Source organism: Lepus europaeus, chromosome 3, assembly GCF_033115175.1.
Source record: "Lepus europaeus isolate LE1 chromosome 3, mLepTim1.pri, whole genome shotgun sequence".
Taxonomy (NCBI): domain Eukaryota; kingdom Metazoa; phylum Chordata; class Mammalia; order Lagomorpha; family Leporidae; genus Lepus; species Lepus europaeus.
In genome coordinates, this window is record NC_084829.1 from 42,982,815 (window position 1) to 43,003,550 (window position 20,736).

General features: G+C 57.7%; 2 protein-coding genes across 2 annotated transcripts; one reads left to right on the forward strand and one right to left on the reverse strand.

Moving 5' to 3' along the window:
- Positions 1–4,911: 4,911 nt before the first annotated feature.
- Positions 4,912–7,621, forward strand: GNMT (glycine N-methyltransferase). The gene is made up of 6 exons (XM_062186137.1): positions 4,912–5,152; positions 5,962–6,089; positions 6,507–6,623; positions 6,834–6,976; positions 7,082–7,203; positions 7,289–7,621. The coding sequence occupies exons 1-6, from the start codon at positions 4,947–4,949 to the stop codon at positions 7,458–7,460; spliced, it is 888 nt and encodes a 295-aa protein (XP_062042121.1). The 5' UTR covers positions 4,912–4,946; the 3' UTR covers positions 7,461–7,621.
- A 61-nt stretch (positions 7,622–7,682) lies between these two features.
- On the reverse strand, positions 7,683–19,685 carry PEX6 (peroxisomal biogenesis factor 6). The gene is made up of 17 exons (XM_062186136.1): positions 18,739–19,685; positions 16,874–17,037; positions 15,288–15,371; positions 12,287–12,389; positions 12,062–12,192; positions 11,354–11,465; positions 10,827–11,035; positions 10,249–10,444; positions 10,007–10,083; positions 9,767–9,899; positions 9,482–9,687; positions 9,332–9,393; positions 9,057–9,165; positions 8,719–8,835; positions 8,507–8,584; positions 8,241–8,380; positions 7,683–8,086 (listed from the first exon to the last, which is right to left on the reverse strand). The coding sequence occupies exons 1-17, from the start codon at positions 19,618–19,620 to the stop codon at positions 7,950–7,952; spliced, it is 2,940 nt and encodes a 979-aa protein (XP_062042120.1). The 5' UTR covers positions 19,621–19,685; the 3' UTR covers positions 7,683–7,949.
- Positions 19,686–20,736: the final 1,051 nt, after the last annotated feature.

Sequence of the window (20,736 nt, forward strand, 5' to 3'; positions counted from 1 at the left end):
GCACACTGTGTTCTTCGACCCCGCTGCACACGGGCCCCTACTTGCTCCCCACCACCACCACAGTTCAGGGAATTCTGAACTTGGTAATTGCCTCCTACTTTCCATCTGAATTCAAATTAACCTGATTTCAGTCTTCCTATCAGAAACCCTATTGGAACCGGGTTTCTTTTTTTCTTTCTTTTTTTTTTTTGTTAAGATTTACTTATTTATTTGAAAGGCAGAGTTAACAGGAGAGAGGGAGAGACAGGGAGAGATATCTTCCATCCACTGGTTCACTCTCCAGATGCTCTCAACATCAGGAGCTGGGCCCATCCGAAGCCAGGAGCCAGGAGCTTCTTCTGGGTCTCCCACGTGGATGCAGGGGCCCAAGCCCTTGGACCATCTTCCGCTGCTTTCCCAGGCCATAGCAGAGAGCTGGATCAGAAGTGAAGCAGCCAGGACACAAACCCGCGCGGTGCCCATATGGGATAATGGCGCCGCACACAGAGGCTTAACCTGCTAGGCTATAGGACCAGCTCCCCACCTATTATTTTAAATTAAGTCAAATTGTATATTTTTTTTAAAAAAAGATTTATTTATTTGAAAGTCAGTTACACAGAGAAGGAGAGGCAGGGAGAGGGGGAGAGAGAGCCTCATGTGCCAGTTCACTCCCCAATTGGCCGCGACAGTCAGAATTGTGCTGACCTAAAGCCAGGAGCCAGGAGCTTCTTCCAGATCTCCCAAGCAGGTGCAGGGGCCCAAGGACTTAGGCCATCTTCTACTGCTTTCCCAGGCCATAGCAGAGAGCTGGATCAGAAGTGGAGCAGCTGGGACTCTAACTGGCACCCATATAGGATGCTGGCACTACAGGCTGCAGCTTTACCCGCCATACCACCACTCTGGCCCCTTAAATTGTATATTGATCTGTACTCTGTAACTTTCTTTTCTATGTCCCAGGGCTTCAGATTTGGTTTATTCGAAGTTTACAGAGACTATGATATAAAAGGCGGGTGTACCATATTTCAGTAGGCAGAGGTTGTGGGTGAACCATCTAGAGAGGCAGGATTGATATTTGGAAATTTTGTTGGCAATGAAAGATGACAAAAATTAGGGACAATTTGGTACTGAACGCAATATCGGTAAGTAACACCTTCATGTAAAGAACAGTTGGGGCCAGCACCATGGCGTTGCGGGTGGAGCCGCGCTGCCTGCAGTGCCGGCATCCCATATAGGCGCCAGTTCAAGACTCGGGTGCTCCACTTCCGATCCAGCTCTCTGCTATGGCCTGGGAAAGCAGTAAAAGATGGCCCAAGTCCTTGGACTCCTAAACCCACGTGGGAGACCCGGAAGAAGCTCCTGGCTTCTGGCTCCTGGCTTTGGATCGGCGCAGTTCCAGCCATTGCAGCCAAATGGGGAGTGAACCAGAGGATGGAGGACCTCTCTGTGTGCCTCTCCTTCTCTCTGTGTAACTCTGACGTTCAAATAAATCTTTGGCTGGCGCCGCGGCTCAATAGGCTAATCCTCCGCCTTGCGGCGCTGGCACACCAGGTTCTAGTCCTGGTCGGGGCGCCGGATTCTGTCCCGGTTGCCCCCCTTCCAGGCCAGCTCTCTGCTGTGGCCCGGAGGATGGCCCAAGTGCTTGGGCCCTGCACCCCATGGGAGACCAGGATAAGCACTGATAAGCACCGATAAGCACCTGGCTCCTGCCTTCAGATCAGCGTGGTGTGCTGGTTGCAGCGCGCCGGCCGCGGCGGCCATTGGAGGGTGAACCAACAGCAAAAGGAAGACCTTTCTCTCTCTCTCTCTCTCTCTCTCTCTCTCTCTCACTGTCCACTCTGCCTGTCAAAAATTAAAAAAATAAAATAAAATAAATCTTTAAAAAAAGTGGGGATCAAGCTCATACATGGGCCTTTGGGGGACCCCTAAGTAATTACCCCACCGTATGTTACAGGACACACTCCCAAAACTGGCTGGAGGAACTTCCCCAGAACCCCCAAAGCTGGGTTCACTCACCTGATGCAGGGGAAGCCAATTGTTGAGAGCTTCCTTGGAACTTGCAAGTCTTCTCAGACACCCCAGACAGACTCAAGCCTGCCTTTGGAACCACGAGAAAGCACGTTGGCCCCTTTCACTGACCAATCCCAGGAGGGACTGGTGTTTTGGCACATGGGTTAAACCATTGTTTGCCATGCTGGCATCCCATATCGGTGCACTTGTTCAAGTCCTGGCTGCTCTGCTTCTGATCCAACTCCCCGCCAATGTGCCACTGGGAAGGCAGCTGATGATGGCATAAGTACTTTGGTCCCTGCTATCCATGTAGAAGACATAAATGGAGTTCCTGGCTTCTGACTTGGCTTGGTCCAGTCCTAGCTATTGTGGTCATTTGGGAAGACTAGGAAGATTCTCTCTCTCTCTCTCTCTCTCTCTCTCTCTCTCTCTATTGGTCTGCCTTTGAAATAAATAATCTTTTTTTAAAGATTTTTCTTTATTTGAAAGTCAGAGTTACACAGAGAGAAGAGAGGGAGAGAGAGAGAGAGAGAGAGAGAGAGAGAGAGAGGTCTTCCATCCGATGGTTCACTCCCCAATTGCCCACAATGGCCAGAGCTGTGCCGATCCGAAGCCAGGAGCCCGGAGCTTCCTCCGGGTCTCCCACACAGGTGCAGGGGCCCAAGGACTTGGGCCATCCCCCACTGCTTTCCCAGGCCATAGCAGAGAGCTGGATCAGAAGTGGAGCAGCAGGGTCTCGAACCGGTGCCCATATGGGATGCCGACGCTTCAGGCCAGGGCATTAACCCACTGCGCCATAGTACCGGCCCCATAAATAAATAAATCTAAAAAAAAAAATTAAACAGGCTGGGAGGTGCTCACTCACTGCTCAACACACAATCTTCACAATTCTTGGCCATTAATCCTTTGAGGAGGCCAGGAGTTGACGTCCAGCTGCCTCACCCTTGGCTCTGGGCACTGCAGATAAGTTACTTTCTCCTGCCACCCTGGTCTCAACAATTGGCATCTTGGGGCTGGCCAGCCTGAGGCTAGGGGCGGGGTAGCCAGGAATTCAGTCCACGTGAGTGGCAGGGACCCAATCATGTGAGCCCTCACCACTGCCTCCCAGGTTCTACATTTATAGGAAGCTGGAGTTTGAAGCTATAGCGGGGAATCAAAAACCGGAATTCCACTGTGGGATGTGGGCATCCTAAGCAGTGTCTTAACTGCTGGGCCAAATGCCTGCCCTTCTCCCAGAATATTCTGATAGAAGAATGACTCTAGGGTCACTGAAATTCCCCAGTACCGTGCCCCTGATGCCAGAGACCTATTGTCACGGGGAGGGTGAGCACATGGCTTCATTACTTGGACACGGACGGGCATGGTTGACGCTGTCCTTGTGCTGAAAATAGAAAGTTAAGCATGATTACATAATCTCTGGGTTCCTCCAGCTCTGAGCTTCCATAGACAATCAAAGGGTTAGGGGGAGGAGGCTCGTTTGTTCTAGATTCCATAACTGGCTCTCTATGGCAGAGGAACAGCGCAGGTGGAGGCGGCATCCACATCATGGTCTCGGTGGCACCTTCCTAAATCCGCCTTAGGGTCTTGTCCTTGGGAGAGAAACTTGGAAAACTTTCTGCTCTGGGGAGGAAGGGTAGATATGCACTAAGCAAACCAAATGACTTATTTGTTTATTTATTTCATTTGAAAGGCAGAGAGACCAGAGACAGAGAGACGTACAGGCTAACAGAGAGAGCCCCATCCACTGGTTCACTCCCCAAATCCCCACAACAGCCAGGGCTGGACCAGGCCGAATCTAGGAGCCTGGAACCCAGTTCACATCTCCCACATGGTCACCTGCTGCCTCTTTGGGTCAGCACTGTTAAGAAGCTTGAATCTTGGCACTTCAGTATGGAATGTGGGTGTCCCTGAGTGGAGTCTAACAACCAGGCCAGATGCCCACTCTCAAATGCCCAGCTTACGAAGAGACAGTGTGGAGGTCTCCTGGGCCCCGGGAAGGCCCCAGCAACGGGGTCATGGACCAGCTCCTGGCCAGCGACAGTTGGCCCAGGTCTGTGTCCCCTAGGTTAGGATCCACATTTGCAGCGGTTGTCGGCTTCCAGCTGGCCTGCGTAGCCCCTGCTCCCTCGCAGTGTATTTGCATAAATCTAACTCTGCTCACTCTCTGCTCTGGTGAATTCTCGCTGCCGGCCACAAAGGCCTCAAATGGTCACTTCCCACGACAGATGGGAACAATAAAATAGCAAGGGCACCGAGCATGCTCACTCCTGGCGCCCTGTATGTGTGACCCTGTGGGCGCCTGGGGGGAAGCAGATGGTCTTTAGTGCCCAGTGGACCGGATGTTAGAAGTGGGCGGGCGGGGGGTGGGAACCACACTCAGCCTTAGCAGGCTCAGGGGGAATCCTGAAGTGTCTGTCACCTACAGAACAGCGACACACCTGCTCCAGGTGGGCAGGGATGCTTCTTCCTCCAGTCAGGGCTCTGTCCCTGACTGTGGGAAACGGACCAGCACCATCCCCAGGACGCCTCGTGCCCCGGCTTTCCTGGCTGCCGGTCCTTCCTCATGTACACCCATTGCCTCGCCGCGCGGTCCAGCCCTGCCTGTTCCCCGCCCCCGCCCCTCACCCCGCTCTGCTCCGTGTGGGTTTTGACATGTTCTTCCCTTTTTTCCAACCGGAGCAGGGGTGGAGAGGGCCCTGTCCCTCCCGGGGCCGTCCTGCAGGTGCGGGCCGAGTGGGCAGCAGGTTCCTTCCCACGTGGCATTGTCCAAAGGGCTGGGTGCTGAACTGCGGGGCAGCGCCTTGCCCGGAGTCCCGGCGGCAGCGGGCTCGCGGCCACGAGTCCAGGAGGGGCGTGTCCCCGCGCTCACCTGCCATTGGCCAGGTGAGGCTGCCGGGTCGACCGCCGCGGCCGAGCTATAAGTGCCGAAGCCGAGGTTGCGTGGCCCAGGCGCGGTCAGGATGGTGGACAGCGTGTACCGGACCCGCTCCCTGGGGGTGGCGGCCGAAGGCCTCCCGGACCAGTACGCGGACGGGGAGGCGGCGCGCGTGTGGCAGCTCTACATCGGGGACACCCGCAGCCGTACCGCCGAGTACAAGACGTGGCTGCTCGGGCTGCTGCGGCAGCACGGCTGCCGACGGGTGCTCGACGTGGCCTGCGGCACCGGGTGAGCCCGAGCGGGGTCGGGGGGCGACCAGGGGTCGGCTTGGCCCGGCCACCGAACCACATGGCAGGCACCTCGGGGCAGGCGCCAGGGCCTAGGAGCGCCGCCGCCGCCTCCGGGGGAAGAAGGGGCGCGGCAAGTGTCCGGGCGAGGGCGGAGGAAGAGCGGGGGTGAGGGTGCGCGGGCCTGGGCCTGGGCCTGGGCCCCAATGAGAGCGTTCATGGCGCAGAGCAGGAGCCGGACTTGGGGCCAGCCCTGATTCTGGCTCTCACCTGGCCCCTCCTAACCTGACCTTGGGCAGCGTTAACATTTGCTCAGCGTGCGTGCATGCCAAGCGCTGCACCAGGAACTTTTGCTCCTGCTGTTTTTCAAACCCTCACAAAACCCCGTGGGGGTGAGTAGTGCTAATCCTCACTCACTCCTGGGGAAATGAGGACTCAAAGTAAGTCAAGGCCCCACCTAGTGGGGAGGAGACACAGCCCCAGGTTGGTTAGGGTCGCGCCACTGCACTGTCCTGCTTCTGGGGCTGTTACTTAACTCCGGAGCTGCAAGTTGTCCCTTTCTCAAAGGCAGCTAACACACCTGCCCGAGTCGCTGGGAGAGTTAATGCACGTTTGCGCATTGCCTGGCTCTGCAAAGGTGCTCGTTAAGAGGCGCCACCTGGTGATCAGCAGCAGATTTGCCAGGTCATCTGAGGGCAGTGAGGAGGCAGAGGGAGCCCCGGCCTCTGGAGTTGGGACAGAAGGGCTCCACTTGCCTGGGGCCTCCTTGCCCTCCCAGGCCCCTGACTATCCCTCTCCGACCCTGTCCAGGGTGGACTCCATCATGCTGGTGGAGGAGGGCTTCAGTGTGACGAGTGTGGACGCCAGTGACAAGATGCTGAAGTACGCGCTTAAAGAGCGCTGGAACCGGCGGCACGAGCCCGCCTTCGACAAATGGGGTATGCGGTTCCGGCTGGGCGCAGCGCCAGGGATGCCGTCCTCTCTGCCCTGGGTGCCAGGGGTGGGCAGGGGGACAGTTTGTTCTCCTCAAGGGGACAGCAAAACTGTCATCTCTCTGAGGAGGAAGGCTTGGGTACCAGAATGGGGCAGTGAGTGTGAAGAGCTTTAACTGGCCCTCACCCCAAATGAACACACACACACAGCTCTGCTTCCCCGCCACAGCTCCCACCTCTCTCGACCCCTCTTCCCTCAGCTCCTCCATGTCCATAAAGACCCCCTCCTAACTGGATGGGATTGTGTGCGTGTGCATGTGTGTGTGCATCTTAAAGAACAAACAGGCAGTACTGCACTTGGTGGAGGGCTGCTAGTTGCGCCACGAGGTTACCCTGCTTCCTCTTCCCCTGCCTGGCCCGTAGTCATAGAAGAAGCCAACTGGATGAATCTGGACAAAGACGTGCCCCAGCCAGCAGGGGGTGGCTTTGACGCGGTCATCTGCCTTGGAAACAGTTTTGCCCACCTGCCAGACTGTAAAGGTGAGAGGTGTGGTCTCGGGCGGACAGAGCCTTGCCTTGAACCCTACCCCTTTCCACAGACCCCTGGGAGCCTGCCCTCCTGTCGAAGCACACTCTGCTCTCTGCCCTCCTCCGCCTCAGTGCTGGAGCCCCTGGGGAGGAGAGAGATGGGGGGAGGCTGGCGCTAGGGGCCCTGAGCTGACCGAGCCTCTGCCTCTGCCTGGAGCTCAGGGGACCAGAGCGAGCACCGGCAGGCGCTGAAGAACATTGCAAGCATGGTGCGCACCGGGGGCCTGCTGGTCATCGACCACCGCAACTACGACCACATCCTCAGCACAGGCTGTGCGCCCCCGGGGAAGAACATCTACTACAAGGTGAGCCCCCCAGGAGGAAGAGGCCACAGTGCACGGTGTGAGCCTGGGCTCCAGGGCCCCACGGTGGGTGACAGAGGCTCACGTGGCCCGCACCACTGCCCACAGAGTGACCTGACCAAGGACGTCACAACGTCAGTGCTGACAGTGAACAACAAAGCCCACATGGTGACGCTGGACTACACAGTGCAGGTGCCAGCGGCTGGCCAGGACGGCTCTCCGAGCTTGAGGTAACACTCAGCTTGGTGGAGGTGAGGTGGCCGTGAGGGGAGCCGGGGCCAGCAGGCCTCACGGCTGGCTGGGGCTCTGTTGCAGTAAGTTCCGGCTCTCCTACTACCCACACTGTCTGGCGCCCTTCACGGAGTTGCTCCGAGCAGCCTTCGGGGGCAAGTGCCAGCACAGCGTCCTGGGCGACTTCAAGCCTTACCAGCCGGGCCAGGCCTACGTTCCCTGCTACTTCATCCACGTGCTCAAGAGGACAGCCTGAGTGCGGCCGCAGCTCCCACAGCCTCCTGCCCGACCTGGGGAGGGGGGCCCGGCAGCCCCACGCCCAGCCCCTCTGTCCCTGCAGGTGCTGGGGGCGTGGGGATGTGGGTTCAGGCCAAAGGTAGAGTAAGCAATACAGCCCGTGCCTTGTTGGCTCCTGCATGCTTTGTGTTTGTATGTTGCTCTTCTCCACACCAAACACTCCTGCCATGACACCAGCAGGGGGCGGCATACACTTTATTTTCAGCCACTGTGAGGGCCCGATCCCCAGCCCTCCTGAGCAGCTGGCCTGGGGGCAGGAGATGCCTGGTGAGCTCTTCCTGGGGCTGCCAACGCCGCTCCCTACCCAGGGCATCTCCTGGAGGGAGGTGGTCTTCAGGTGCATCGTGGGCAGCAGCCTGAGCAAGGACCCTTTCCTCTCAGGTCTCTCTGTGGGGCCACCTGGGTACCTTTCGCCACTGTGGGCAGAGTCCCGGTCTGCAGGGGGCTCCTAGCAGGCAGCAAACTTGCGCTGGATGCGTTTGTACCGCAGCAGCTCCTGCTCACTGACCGAGGGCTGCAGCTGGGCGGCGGCCTGCAGCAGGTCCTCCATGGTGAGCAGCAGGGCCGAGCTGGCCGGCTCCAGCCCTGGGGAGGTGGCGGCAGGGGGAGTGAGACCAGCGGCCCCATCTCCGCTGAAGGCAGAGGCTGTGACCCAGGGGAGGGCCCTTCTGAAATGCAGCCCCAGGACTGGCTCGCACTAGTGTTTTTGGTTGATTTCTGGGGCTGGCAAAGGGCTCACCTTCCTCCAGGTCACGAACCCTGCGTTTGAGGGCAGCTGTCATGGCATCCGAGCAGAGAGAGTACAGGTCTGCACCTGTTAGCTGGGGCGGGCAGCAGTCCAGCACGTTCACCAGGCTCACCGAGGGCTCAAGCTTGAATCTTGTGGGGGTGGGAAACAGTTACAGCAGGCCTCACATCCTCCCTCTGAAGCCATCACTGCCCAACACACCCTGTGGCCACCCCAAGGCCCAGGCCCTCGGGAAGTGTCCCTGGAACAGGGCATACTTGCGTGTGATGGCGCTCAGAACACGCAGCTGGGAAGCCCGGTCCTCACTTGCACCCACAAACACCAGCTTGTCAAATCTTAGGGAGATGGGGGTGTCTGTGAGAGGAAGCCCAGCCAGGAAGCGGGGCGGGGGGGGGGGGGAGACGCAGAGCAGGGGTAAGGGATGAGCCCAGTTGGACCTGGTGGGGGGTGAGTATGCTGGGGTGCCCACCTGCCAGGCCGCAGAAGGGCAGGGTCCAGGAGGTCTGGTCTGTTGGTTGCTCCGATCACAAACACATCCTGAGTGCTGTGAAGCCCGTCCAGCTCGGCCAGGAGCTGTGACACCACCCTGGAAAGGGGCAAGTGGAGCTGGGAGGGCCCTGGGGACCCACCCAGCCTGTGCTGCCTCTCCCTGCAGGCTGCTCCTCACTGGGGCCTTGCGACCAGCTCTGCCCTGTGCCCTCCACACAGGCCCCTGGGCTCCCTGGCACCCCTGAACTGGAAGAGCAGGAAATTCTCTCTTTGGCTCCCACCCAGGACCCTAGACCCCACTCTCACTCAGACCCCCACCTGTCCATCACTCCTCCAGAGTCTCCACTTCGCCCCCGGCTTGGGGCCAAGGAGTCCAGCTCATCAAAGAAGATAATGCATGGCGCCGCAGCCCTGGCCCTGGCGAACACTGAGGGGAGAGAGGGGCAGGCAGCGAGGGGAGCTTGGGGGTCTGAGGCTGGGAGAGGATGGGGAGGCCGCACTCCAGGCAGGGACCGCCTTGTGGAAGGGAGGATGAGGCGTGACCCCCAGCAGCCTGGGGGAGGGGCTGAAGCCCGGGGTCTCCCCTCGCTCACCTTCCCGCACGTTCTCCTCACTCTGGCCCACGTACATGTTGATGAGCTCTGGCCCCTTCACACTGAGGGAGGTCATGGGAGGGAGAGACCCATCAGATGCGCGCGCACACGCAGTCGCCCCCTCTCGGGCTGCCCCCATCCCTTGCCCACCTGAGGAAGGTGAGGCTGCACTCCGTAGCTACCGCCTTGGCCAGGAGGGTCTTGCCTGTCCCAGGGGGCCCGTGGAGCAGAAGGCCTGAGCGCCTCAGGCCCAGGCTCAGCAGCTCAGGGTGCTCCAGGGGGAGCTGAATGGTCTCCAGGATCTCCCTCTTCACCTCCTGCAGCCCGCCCACATCATGCCAGGACACCGAGGGGATCTGGAAGATGGGGGGTGGGCGTCTGGCATACGCTGGTGGAGGCAGCTCCTGCCCAGCCTCCACTGGCCCGAGTCTGCACCTTGGGGGCTCCCACGGCCCGGGAGTGAGCCGTTTGCAGCTGCTCCAGCGCCTGCCCGAAGTCCTCAGCCAGAAGGGGAAAGCCGGCTGCACACAGCTCCCGCTCATCCTCCTCGCTCCAGCCGCCCGGCAAACTGCGGGAGGAGCAGAGCCCCCAGGAGGACCTGGCACAAGGCCTCCTCCCCGGCCCCTCCCCATCTCCTCTTGCCACCTGTCCCCTCCTGCGCTGAACTCCCCTTACCCTGAGCTCCTGATCCTGGTGCAGGCTGCCCGGCTGCTGTGGGCCACAAGGGCACAGAGATCCCCGGCCACGAAGCCCTAGCGAAGCGCAGGAAGACACATGAGCAGGGCATGGCAGGCGGGAACCACGGGGGACTGGTGCCCGGCAGAGCGGACTTGGGGGTTCCTCCCCTCACGGGCAGGCAGCAGGACTGAGCTCCTGTGGCCTCCCGGGGAGGTGCAGTGCCCTGCCTTCATACTCACTGCACACCGCCGTGCCAGCTGTGCCAGGTTCACCTCTTGGCCCAGGGGGAGGTGGGCAGTGAGGGCCCGCAGGATGCTGAGCCGCTGCCCCTCTGACAGCACGGGCACCTCCAGCTCGTGTGGAAATGCTGTCTGCACGTCAGCAGGCAGGTCCTGGGCCCGGCTTGTGGTGGCCACAACCATGAGGGGAGGGCGGCTGCAGGTGGAGGGGTGGGCACTGAGGGCGGGAACGTGGCTGGAGCTCCTAGGCCCTGCCCTGTGCTGAGGTGGCTGCAGGGCAGGGGCAGTGGTGGGGCCAGGATGGGGCAGAGATCAGCCCCACCCTAAAGTTCCTGGCTGGGCCAAGGGAATAACTCAGGGGATGGGAGCTCCCTGAGGCCTGAGCTGTTCTTCCCAGGAAGTCCCAGGACCACATCCTCCTCCCTCCAGACACCCCAGGACCCTCAGCTCAGGGCTGCCAGCGGCAGCCCAGGGAGCAGCGGATTGCTGAGAAGCCGCAGGGGCCGTGGGGAAGCACTGGATGGCTCCAGGGGGAGACCAGGCCTAGTGGGACGCCAGGCCCAGCCCTTCATGAATACCTGCTGAGGGGGTCCTCATTGAGGAGGAGGTGACGCAGCACGGCCACCACCCGGGCATCCTCGCCCAGCCCATCACGGTCTCGGCCTAGGAGGTCCAGGGCTGTCAGCAGCAGGACCACAGGCCGGCAGCGGCGGGCCTGGGAGAAGATGGCCTGTAGTTTTGTCTCCACAGCCCCACTGCTGTCTGCACAGAGGCTGGAGCAGGGCACCTGGGGAGGGGCCACATGGGGCCGTGAGCAAGGGCAAGTGGGATGGAGGAAGGCAGAGTGGGGAGCAGTCAGAAGCAGGCATGGGCCCCCTTGCCCCTGAGGGCATGGCTGGGTGCAGGGGGCACACTGGCCAGCTCCCACCTCTTCGCCACCCTACCCCAGGCCCTGGACTGTCCACCCTCCTCCTTCTAGAAAGCACCCACAGTGGCCAAGCATCATGGGAATACACTGACCTGCAGCCCACTGGACCAAGGTACTGGGGAGGAAGAGAGAGAATCTGGGGAGGCCACCGGGGCTCTGCTGTCCAGAGAGCCTCACCTTCAGTAAGTGGAGCCCAAGGCGACCGCAGGCCGCCATGACCGCTGTGGTCTTCCCACTGCCTGGGGGGCCCCGCAGGAGGACACAGCTAGTTCCCGTCAGCAAGGCCCCTCTGAAACCAGAGAACAGTCACTTGTACCCTCAATTCTGCCCAGATTTAAAGTCCCCACTCACACAGGAACCCTGGGATCTCGAAAGCAGACCCAGGTTTCTCTCTCCTGGACCTCCCTGCCCGCAATCCAGTGCTGTCTCCACAGTGAGGTTGCACTTCCCACACCGCCTGTGGTATCTGGCGGGGCCTGGAGCACATCCGAGAGCCAGAGACTGACCCCTTCCACCATCACTGTGCCCGCAGCAAGGCCTGCACAGTCACATCCGGTCTGCACTGTATGGAGAGGCACAAGGGTGGGCACTGGCTCTGCACTTGGGCAGCTATGCCCTCCAGGGCCAGTGGGCTCTGCACGGGAAGGGGAGTCCCATAGAAGCAGCCTCTGGGGCTGGTTCTTTGTTCATAGCCGACTTCGGAGGAGGGAGGTTATCTCAGGAGAGAGCCTAGGAATTCGCTTATGGAGGATGGGACTGGGCACAAACAGGCCTGGGGAAGGTCCTCCCACTCCCACTCCCACTCCGGCCAGAGCAGTAGGAACTGGGCAGCCTGGCAGGTTCTAAAGTAGGCTCTCCTCACCCCAGGACAGCAGCCTCACTCACCCCAGCTGGAGGCGAGGCTTCAGGGCAGCACAGATCTCAGCCACCAAGCCCTCCAGGCCCGGAGGAGACAAGGTGCTCCACGGAGCGCCTGCTGAAGGCAGACTGGGAACGCAGCTCAGGGTGGAACCCACCTGGGGAAGGCAGGAAGCAGCTTGTGTTCCTAAATCTTACTTCCAGCCCCCGCCTCCCACCCTGCCAGGTCTACGCACGACCCTGGGGCCTCACCATGTACAAGGAAGTATGGGTGGTGTCAGCCAAGTAGGTGCTGGCTGGCCCATCTGCAACCTCCCCGATCGTTCTCTTCACTTTAAAGAACAGCTCTCGCCACCTGCGGGAGAGAGGCCCGATGAACCCCAGACCGCAGGCTTGCAGGCTGCCCACCCCAGGACAAGGTGGCTTTGTGCATGGCAGGGGGTGCAGGGAGATGGAAAGGATTTTTCCCTTCTCCCCCACACTGCACCCCACACATGCGAAGGGCAGGAGCTATCCCTGTCCCTTTGCTCCCCAACGACAATCCTCAGAAGGCCTTGGGGCTGTGTTTCTGCAGGTACTAGGGCTGCCTGCCCACTGCAAGAGAAGCCGCTGCCGCAGTCAGCAAGGGATCATCTCATCATTTCCGGTGGCTTCACAACACAGTCTCCACCTCAAGTGAGGGGACTTCACAAAGTCCACGGCAAAGTGGAATTAAAAGCTAAGTTTATTTGGATGCAAACATTTTTGAGATCTGTGTATAGTTTCTCATTAACATAAGAATTTTTTGAAGACCCCTGGCACATACCCACTCAGGCCCCCAAGCCTCAGAAAGAGGGAGACTCCCTGGCTCTCATTCAAGCCACAAAATCTAATGGCAGGCAGACTCCTTGATAACAGTATCTAGGTGTACTGATTCTCTTTCCTGGCTGCATGTGGGAATGGCCTGTGAAGCTTAAAAAAAGATTAACCACTTTTCACTCATTATATGCTCCCATTCAGGAGACTCAAGGCTGCCAGAGGCCGAGGGGCAGGGGAGGATATGGAGTGGCTGGCAGTGAGTTCCGGGCTTCTCCTGGGGTGATGAAAGTGGTCTGGAATTAGACAGCAGTGTTGGTTGCACAACCGTGTGAATGTAATTAAAACCACTGAGTTGAACGTATGAGTTTTATGGTGTGTGAATTTATCTCGATTTAAAAATTAACAGTCCTCCCTCCTCTGGGGAAGAAAAGGATTCTGGTCTGATGGGCCTGGACAAGGCTTTGCTTCTGTTTCAAAAGCTCCCCTCCCCATTCTGACAGGGCTGTGCAGACACTGGCTAGCGTCCCAGTGAGCAGTCCAACCTCCTCAAGGGGATGGGCAGCAGGTAGCAGCTACTAACTTAATCTTTCAAACACAGACAGGAGGTGAACTCCTCCCCTCTTCAACCTGCAGACAGCAAGGCAGACAGAGCCAATCACTCGGGCCCCTTTCAGGTGCAGGCAGGCTGCAAATCCCTTTGCTCGCACAGCACCACGCTGCAAGGCTGCGCCCTCTGTCCTCCAGCAGTGGGTGGAGGCAGGGATGCCTCAAGGTGATCCGGGGAAGTGCAGCAAGTGAGCCTTCAAAATGCCTGTGTTCCAGCTGGCGGTGACTGCGGTCAAAGCAAGCACAAGTGGCGCATATGGCCAGCGCCGGGAGCTCCGCACAGGAGTGTGAGGAGGGTCAGCACTGCTGCGTACCAGCGAGAGACCACCTCCCCCAGCGGAGGGCTGCTGCATCGCCCCAGTGAGCAAAAGGGCCAGAGCTCGGGAACCTATCAGGACACTGCAGAGGAACATGGGGTATGTTCCAGAGAGCCAGATGGACAGCCGTGGAGCTGGCTCCCGCGTGGCCTGGTTCTAGGAAGTGGAGCACAGCAAACGCACTGAAGAGGCTACACCAGCAACAAAGGAGTTCCCTTCCAGGGAGCAGAGGACATCCCTAACCAAGCCTAGGGAAGCCCAAGGCACTCGTCTCCATCTGTCCTTGGGCCCACCTGCCCACGCACCCCAAGCCTGCCTGCCTTGGGACTTACTGGGATGGGGGAGAGAACCCCGTACGTGCTCAGCACCCAGAGGGAAGGCAGGTTTCTATAGGGTTGGGACGGCAGAGATCCAGGGACAGAACTGGCTTGCTGGTCTGTCTCAGGAAGTCCTTGTGCCTGTTTTCCTTTGGGAAGCACAAAGGGTGGGTGTTCTATTGCTTTCCTCACAGGTGTCTGCTAAATTTCAGATGGGAGACAAAGGAGGGAACTGACTGAAGTGTCAGTGTGGCATTTTCTGTCAGACCCCAGCCACAGCCTGGGACACCGCAAAGAGGTGCCACAAAGCCTAAATGGGGTTACACAGAGCACCACCAGGCTCTCCATATGGGCAGCACCGCCCTGAGATTAGAGGCACTGAGCCCCGGCCAGAGCCAAGCTTTGGATATGGACCAGGGAGAATCAGGTCCTCCAGATAAGGCGTCTCTCTTGGCAGAGGCCCCAGGCTGGCGAGGCCAGAGACGTGGGACATGACAGCTCTTAAAGCTGGGTTAGTGCATCTCTCAGCTGTGATCTCCTTTTAGTTCTCTGCCACAGGAAATCGGTCCAGACTGGAGAGGCTGCTGTGGTACATTTTCCTCCCTTCACATGTGGCCAATGCAGTCCTCACATGGAACCTCTGGGCTCAGAGTCAACAGGAAGAGGAGAAAAGCTGGACCTCTGGTTTGGGGTTCTTGGCTGGGTTATGCTGTTTGTTGCTCTCCGTTGAGGACAGGAAACAGAGGCGTCCTCTCAAATACAGCAGCAGTCCATCTCTCCTCTGTTTAAGGCTGAGAGACAGAAGTGAGGAGTAGAAAGGTGCCACTCCATCAGCTACGGCAGAAACCAGTGCCTGTGTGGCCTTACGCTGAAGGGAGGTACGGCCCAAGTCGTGGCCGAAATAGCCCTGTGGCTGACAATGGACAGGAAGGAGGGAATCCTGTCTCGGTCTAGGCCATTCACCTACTCTTATTCCTTTACTTCCCCTAAGCCCTCCAATCAGTCTGAAGATGAACACCTCCCAAAGCCGGCAGGTTCAGTGGTTCTTAACCTTTTCGTGCACCTGTTTGGGAACGTGAGGGGGGGCGGACCTTCTCTCCATGCCTGTGCATGACAGCCAGAGAACGTCTCAGGCACACACTCAGGCGAAGGGGATCAGAGAATTCCTGCACCAGGTTCCGAAGCCCAGCTGCGAAACAGGAGGCTGCTGCATACCTGGGCAGTTTATCTGGGCTTCCTTCCAGGACCTCTACTTGCCCCACCGTTGGCACACACAGGACATCCCCTTCTTGGACTACCCTGCAACACAGCAGTGGTCCTGGTCAGCTCACAACACGAGTTAGGAGTATAAGTCTGACATCTCCCCATACCCACCCCCAACATGCAGACCACGTAGTCCTAGGGCTCTACCGTACACCCAGAGAACCCAAGCAGTTCTCCAGGGTACGAGGCAGAACTAAAATGAACTGGGAGAAGTGCCAGAGAGAACGGAAACATCAGAGACCAGTGGGGGTCACGGCAGCACCGGGCTTTCTTGGAACTCTCTCTGATCAAGAGGCTTCTCGGTTTAGAATGCCCACATTCACTTCATGGTCCAGAGTTCTCTTCTGCTGCCTGCCTGATACACCAAGAGGATTCTAGCCACAATACTGCCTAAAATGTGGCTTTAAAAAAAAAAAAAGGATGTATTTGAAAAGTAGAGAGAATCTTCCACTTACTGGTTGACTTCCCCAATGTCTGCAACATCCGGGGCCAGGTCAAACCAAAGCCAAGAGCCCAGACTCTATTTGGGCCTCCTATGTAGGTGGCAGGGATCCAAGTACTTGGGCCATCATCAGCTGCCTTCCAGGAACATTAGCAGGAAGTTGGATCAGAAGTGGGGTAGGGGCCGGCGCTGTGGTGTAGCAGGTAAAGCTGCCACCTAAGTGCCAGCATCCCATCTGGGCACCGGTTTGAGCCCCGGCTGTTCTATTTCCTATCCAGCTCTCTGCTATGGCCTGGGAAAGTAGTAGAAGATGGCCCAAGTCCTTGGGCCCCTGCACCCCCAGGTTTCAGCGTGAGACCTGAAAGAAGCTCCTGGCTTCAGATTGGCACAGCTCTGGCCGTTACCGGCCACGTGGGGAGTGAACCAGCGAATGGAAGACCTCTCTCTGTGTGTGTGCTTCTTCCTCTATGTAACTCTGCCTTTCAAATAAATATTAAAAAGAAAAAAAAAAAGTGGGCAGCCAGGGCTTGAACCAACATCCCAATATGGGATACAGGCAGCTTAACTTGCTGTACCACAATGCCTGCCCTTTTTAAGTTTATTTTCAAAGATTTGTTTATTTGAAAGGTAGAGTGACAGAGAAAAGAGAAGAGACACAGAGACAGAGAATCTTTCCTTCACTTCGTTCACTCTCCAAATGTCTGAAACAGCTGGAACAGAGCAAGGCTGAAACCGGGAGCCCAGAACTCCACCTGGGTCTCCCTCATGGGTGGCAGGGACCCAAATACTTGAGCTATCCTCTGTTGCCTTCCCAGGTACATCAGCAGGAAGCTGGTTCAGAAGTGGAGTAACCGGGACTCCAACCAGGTGCTCAGTACCCACCAGATGTGGGCATCCCAAGAGCTGGGACTGGAGCCAGGCACTCCAGTGTGGGATACAGGTATCCCTGGCAGCAGCTAAACCGGCTGCATCACAACGTCCACCCCTAAAATTTGGCTCCTTTTAACCAGAGGCCCCGGGACGCCTACCTCTCAGGCATGGGATAGAAGAGTGATGAGGGAGATACTTCCCGCCCTCCATGGAGCAGGCAGCTAACCTGGGTGTCTGAAAGTGCCGGTAAAGCGCTTGGTCATAGTTCCCGTTAGTGCTGTAGTGGGGAGAGGATACAATCTCGATGTGTAACTCTCTGGCAAACGGAGGTCCGCCGAGCAAGGAGCAGCTTCCCTTGCCTTCAGGGGCAGTGCAGCCTTCCAGGTACCTCTGTGGAGAAGCAACCACTGCCTTACAACCTTCTCCCAAGGAATCAGGCTTTGCCCTGTATCTTAGCAGCCAACAGATCTGCTTCCACCACCAGCCTTCCACAGCATAGGGCTTGCTGGAGCAGGGCCTGTGGTAGCAGAGCTGGCTACCTCTATCTTCCCTAGTGGGCACCAGCAAAAGACGTCACTTCCTTTTCTGACTCTGGCTCCAAACAGCTCCCCAGTAAAGAGAACCTTCCTGTGGCACCTTTAACTTGGCCCAGAGCCAGTGAAGTGGGAAAGACATTTCATGAGTGACCCCAAGCAGTCACTGGGATGATGAAGCAGACCTTAGTGGGGCCCTGATTTCAGGCTGGAGGAAAAGAACAGGACCTCACCAGACTGGACAAGGCTGATTCAGCGGACAACACCAGAGTACTCCGGCAGCTTTTTCCCCACTACAAAGGGAATCTACCTTCATGCTTGTCCACGTCTATCTTATCTCTCTTCTTGACAACCCATGGTATTAATTGGCTACTCCAGCACTGCCCAATAAAACTTCCTACAATAATAGAAATGTTCTATATCTAGTGTGGCTACTGAGCACTTGAAATGGGGGTAAAGCAACTAAAGAATGATATTTTGCCCTTTATTTCTTTTTAATGAAAGAAGCACTAACTGGCTAGCAGCTTCTGTATTGGACAGCTCTGGCCTAAACCATATACCAGACTGCATTAATAAGCTGTCATTAATTATTTTAACTAATCATTAATTGGCCATACATGTAGCCATTATTAATTAAACATCAGACTGTATTTGTCCCCTCAAACTCAGCTGCCATCTTGAGGTGAAGGCAGAAACCAAAAACTTTTCGTGGATGTATTTAATAAAATAGTAAATACCAGGCATCAAATATAATAATAAAAAGCCTCTTCCTTTAAGAATTAATTTAGAATACATGTTGAGTAACCTTTATCTGAAATACTTGAGACCAGTGTTTCAGATTTTGGATTTTTTTTCCTCGATTTTGGTATACTAGCGTAGACTTTACAGCTTCAACATCTCTAATTTGAAAATCTGCAATCTAAAATCTGGTATGTTCCAACTTTGAATTTCAGATCAGGGATGCTCAGCCAGTACATGACTGGAGATTAGGCAGATTATGTAGTCATAACGGGAAAGTACAAAATAAATGCCCTAAGAAAGGTACAAAATGCTCTCGGGAGGAAGAAGTCGTGTTAAATCTGCGTTGGCGAGATTGCGAAAGGCTTTCTGACAATGGCGGACTCTTTAGATGGGTCTTGAAGGTTAGGGCAGCCGGATGTTAACAGATGAGTCTAGAAAATGGGGAGGTACTTGAAGTCAGGGTGAGCGAGAGCCACATCACTGAGCCATCCTCCTCCTCCTCACTACCCTGCACAGCACTGGGCAGGCTGTCCGTGTTCAGCAAACAGCCGATTAGAGCGAGCAGACTAACACGCACACCCATCCCCCACCCTGTGAACCCCACTTTTCACCTGAACAGCTGAGGCGCCTTTCCTGCACCACTTACACCACCGGGGCTTCTGGTGTTTTGATTACAGACAATGGCTAAGTAAGGCTAAGAGGCATTCAACGAAAAACTCCCAAACAGTAAGGAGAAGGGGACCAGCAGTCTACTGCTCTGGTCTTCCAATCCAGTTAAGACAGAGGAAGCACACCTGACCCCAGTCCTGTTTCATACCTGGATGCTGAGTGCTCCCACTTCCAGGGGGTCACAGCCGAGATTAAAAGCCAGAGAGGCAGGCACCAGCGCCAGACCGTCGGCGAGCGGCTCTCTCACCTGCCCAGAGCCGGGTCCCAGCCTCTCAGAGAGGTCCCAGCGAGGCTCCAGGACCCGCACCGTGGCCAAGTGCGGCTGGGAAGTGCTCGGTGCCTCGCCGGCCCGAGCCACCCACACCCACTCGCCCTGGAAGAGCCCGAGGCCGCGCAGACAGCTCCGGCTCACCCCCAGTGACTCTCCAGTCCCTCCCAGAACTCCTTGGAGTCGTCGGACCGTATTGGAAACGGCGAAAGAGGACACGACAGGCGCGGCTGGGGGCCGGCTGCTGTCCCCCGTCTCCGGGCACACCCTCGCCCGCCCGCGGAGCTCGGTCACGGCCAGCCGCGTCCCCGGGCCCAGCAGCCCTTGCAGCGCCGGCCGCGTCTCCAGGACCCGCGGCCCGGGCACTAGCAGGGTCTCTCCGCGCCTCACCAGCAGCGGCCCGACTCGCGGCCCGAAGCCCGGCCCCGGCGAGGTGCCAAGTAGCGCCCAGCCTAGTGCCGGGGGCCGCCGCACGGGACGAGCCCGCACCCACGCCCCCGAGCCCAGCGCCAGGAGCCGGAGCAGCGCGCGGCTAACCAGCAGCTGCGGGGGCCCAGGGCCCTGCTCTTCCGTCCCCGCGCCCGGCCCCTCGAGGGCCGCCACAAGCAGAGCCGGCCCCGCCGGGCTCTCCCCTGCAGGTCGCAGAGCCAGCACCAGGCCCAGTCCCGCCGCAGGCCACGGGCCCCCGGGCGGGAGCAGCACAGCCAACGGGGGTGTCTCAGTGGGGAAGGGCTCCAGCACCCGCAACACAGCCAGCGCCATGGTGACAGGAGACCAATGAGCAGCCTGAAGGAGCCCGGCTTCCGGAGCCGGCGACCCTGGGACCAGCAGGCGGGAGCGCCGTTTCCGCTTCCGGCCGGGCAGGCGAGAGGGAAGGGGGGAAATGGGCGGGGCGTCGGACACCGCGGGTCCGTGCCTCGATAGCAGTTCCCGCGATGACTGCGGTTGCGCGGTCTTCACGCATGCGCCCTTCGACCCTCTGGTTACCAGGGTTTGCCGTTGCGTTTTAAGGGGGAGTACCGTCCTCCCAGCCTCATGCCTGTAGCCCTGTAGCGTGCACTTAACAGTGTATTGACTCGTCAGTGAACAGTTAGCGGGCCCAGGACTGACTCGGGCCAGTGGAATGTCCTTCCTAGGAGTCCACTCCTCTGTGGCACTCCTACAGTTTCCCCAGCGAAGGTTTGGGATGGCGGAGGTTGCGAAGGGAGTGGAAGGGTTATAAAAATGTCTCCGACGTGCTCATGGGTATGTGGTGGTTGCTGGCTGAATTACATGTGATTCATGGAGCCCTGCCGTGCTTGGTGCTGCCACACCTGTTCCGACACATCCTACACAAAACCCACGTTCCCGGGCTTCTTGTCCTGCTCATTGTCCTGTTGCTGCTACTCCCACCGAGCTTGAATTAAAGACAAAGCTTTCCTCTCTCATTACCCACCCCCAGCCCACTTGCCCTCCCCCGCCCATCCTTGCACACCGTTCACTGTTTCTAATTCTAGTCTGGGTCAAGCATCAGAGCAGGCAGGAGGGAGGGGTTCAAGGCTTTTGTCGTGAGCACTGAGCCAACAGCTGGTTCTGACCTGATTCTTAGATCCCATCCTTGCCTGCACCTCCACTGCTCCGTGGGAGACACTGAAAGTGACAGGCCACATTTCCAATGACTCTGTCGTTTTCGCTGAGAATCCAGTGGATCGGATGGTGGCAATCTCCTGGTGGATCTTGCGTTCTCTTCCAGCTACTGCACCGCTTTCTTCTTTCTTCACAGCTGAGCATCCTGAGGCTGTCTTCTATTTTGTACATTTTGCATTCCTGAAAATCTGAAAACTGTATGTTATATGTTACAAGATGTTTTTAAAAAGATTTATTTACTTATTTGAGAAA

Bases quoted from the DNA above. Each gene is read 5' to 3' on its own strand.
- PEX6 (XM_062186136.1), bottom strand. From the start codon at position 19,620: ATGGCGCTGGCTGTGTTGCGGGTGCTGGAGCCCTTCCCCACTGAGACA. The intron at 11,036-11,353 runs GTGAGGCTCTCT...GCCCCTCCCCAG, and splicing joins TTGGGCTCCACTTACTGAAG to GTGCCCTGCTCCAGCCTCTG. The intron at 10,084-10,248 runs GTGAGTATGAAG...GCGCTTCGCTAG, and splicing joins AGCTGGCACGGCGGTGTGCA to GGCTTCGTGGCCGGGGATCT.
- GNMT (XM_062186137.1), top strand. From the start codon at position 4,947: ATGGTGGACAGCGTGTACCGGACCCGCTCCCTGGGGGTGGCGGCCGAA. The intron at 6,090-6,506 runs GTATGCGGTTCC...CCTGGCCCGTAG, and splicing joins GCCCGCCTTCGACAAATGGG to TCATAGAAGAAGCCAACTGG. The intron at 6,624-6,833 runs GTGAGAGGTGTG...CCTGGAGCTCAG, and splicing joins CCACCTGCCAGACTGTAAAG to GGGACCAGAGCGAGCACCGG.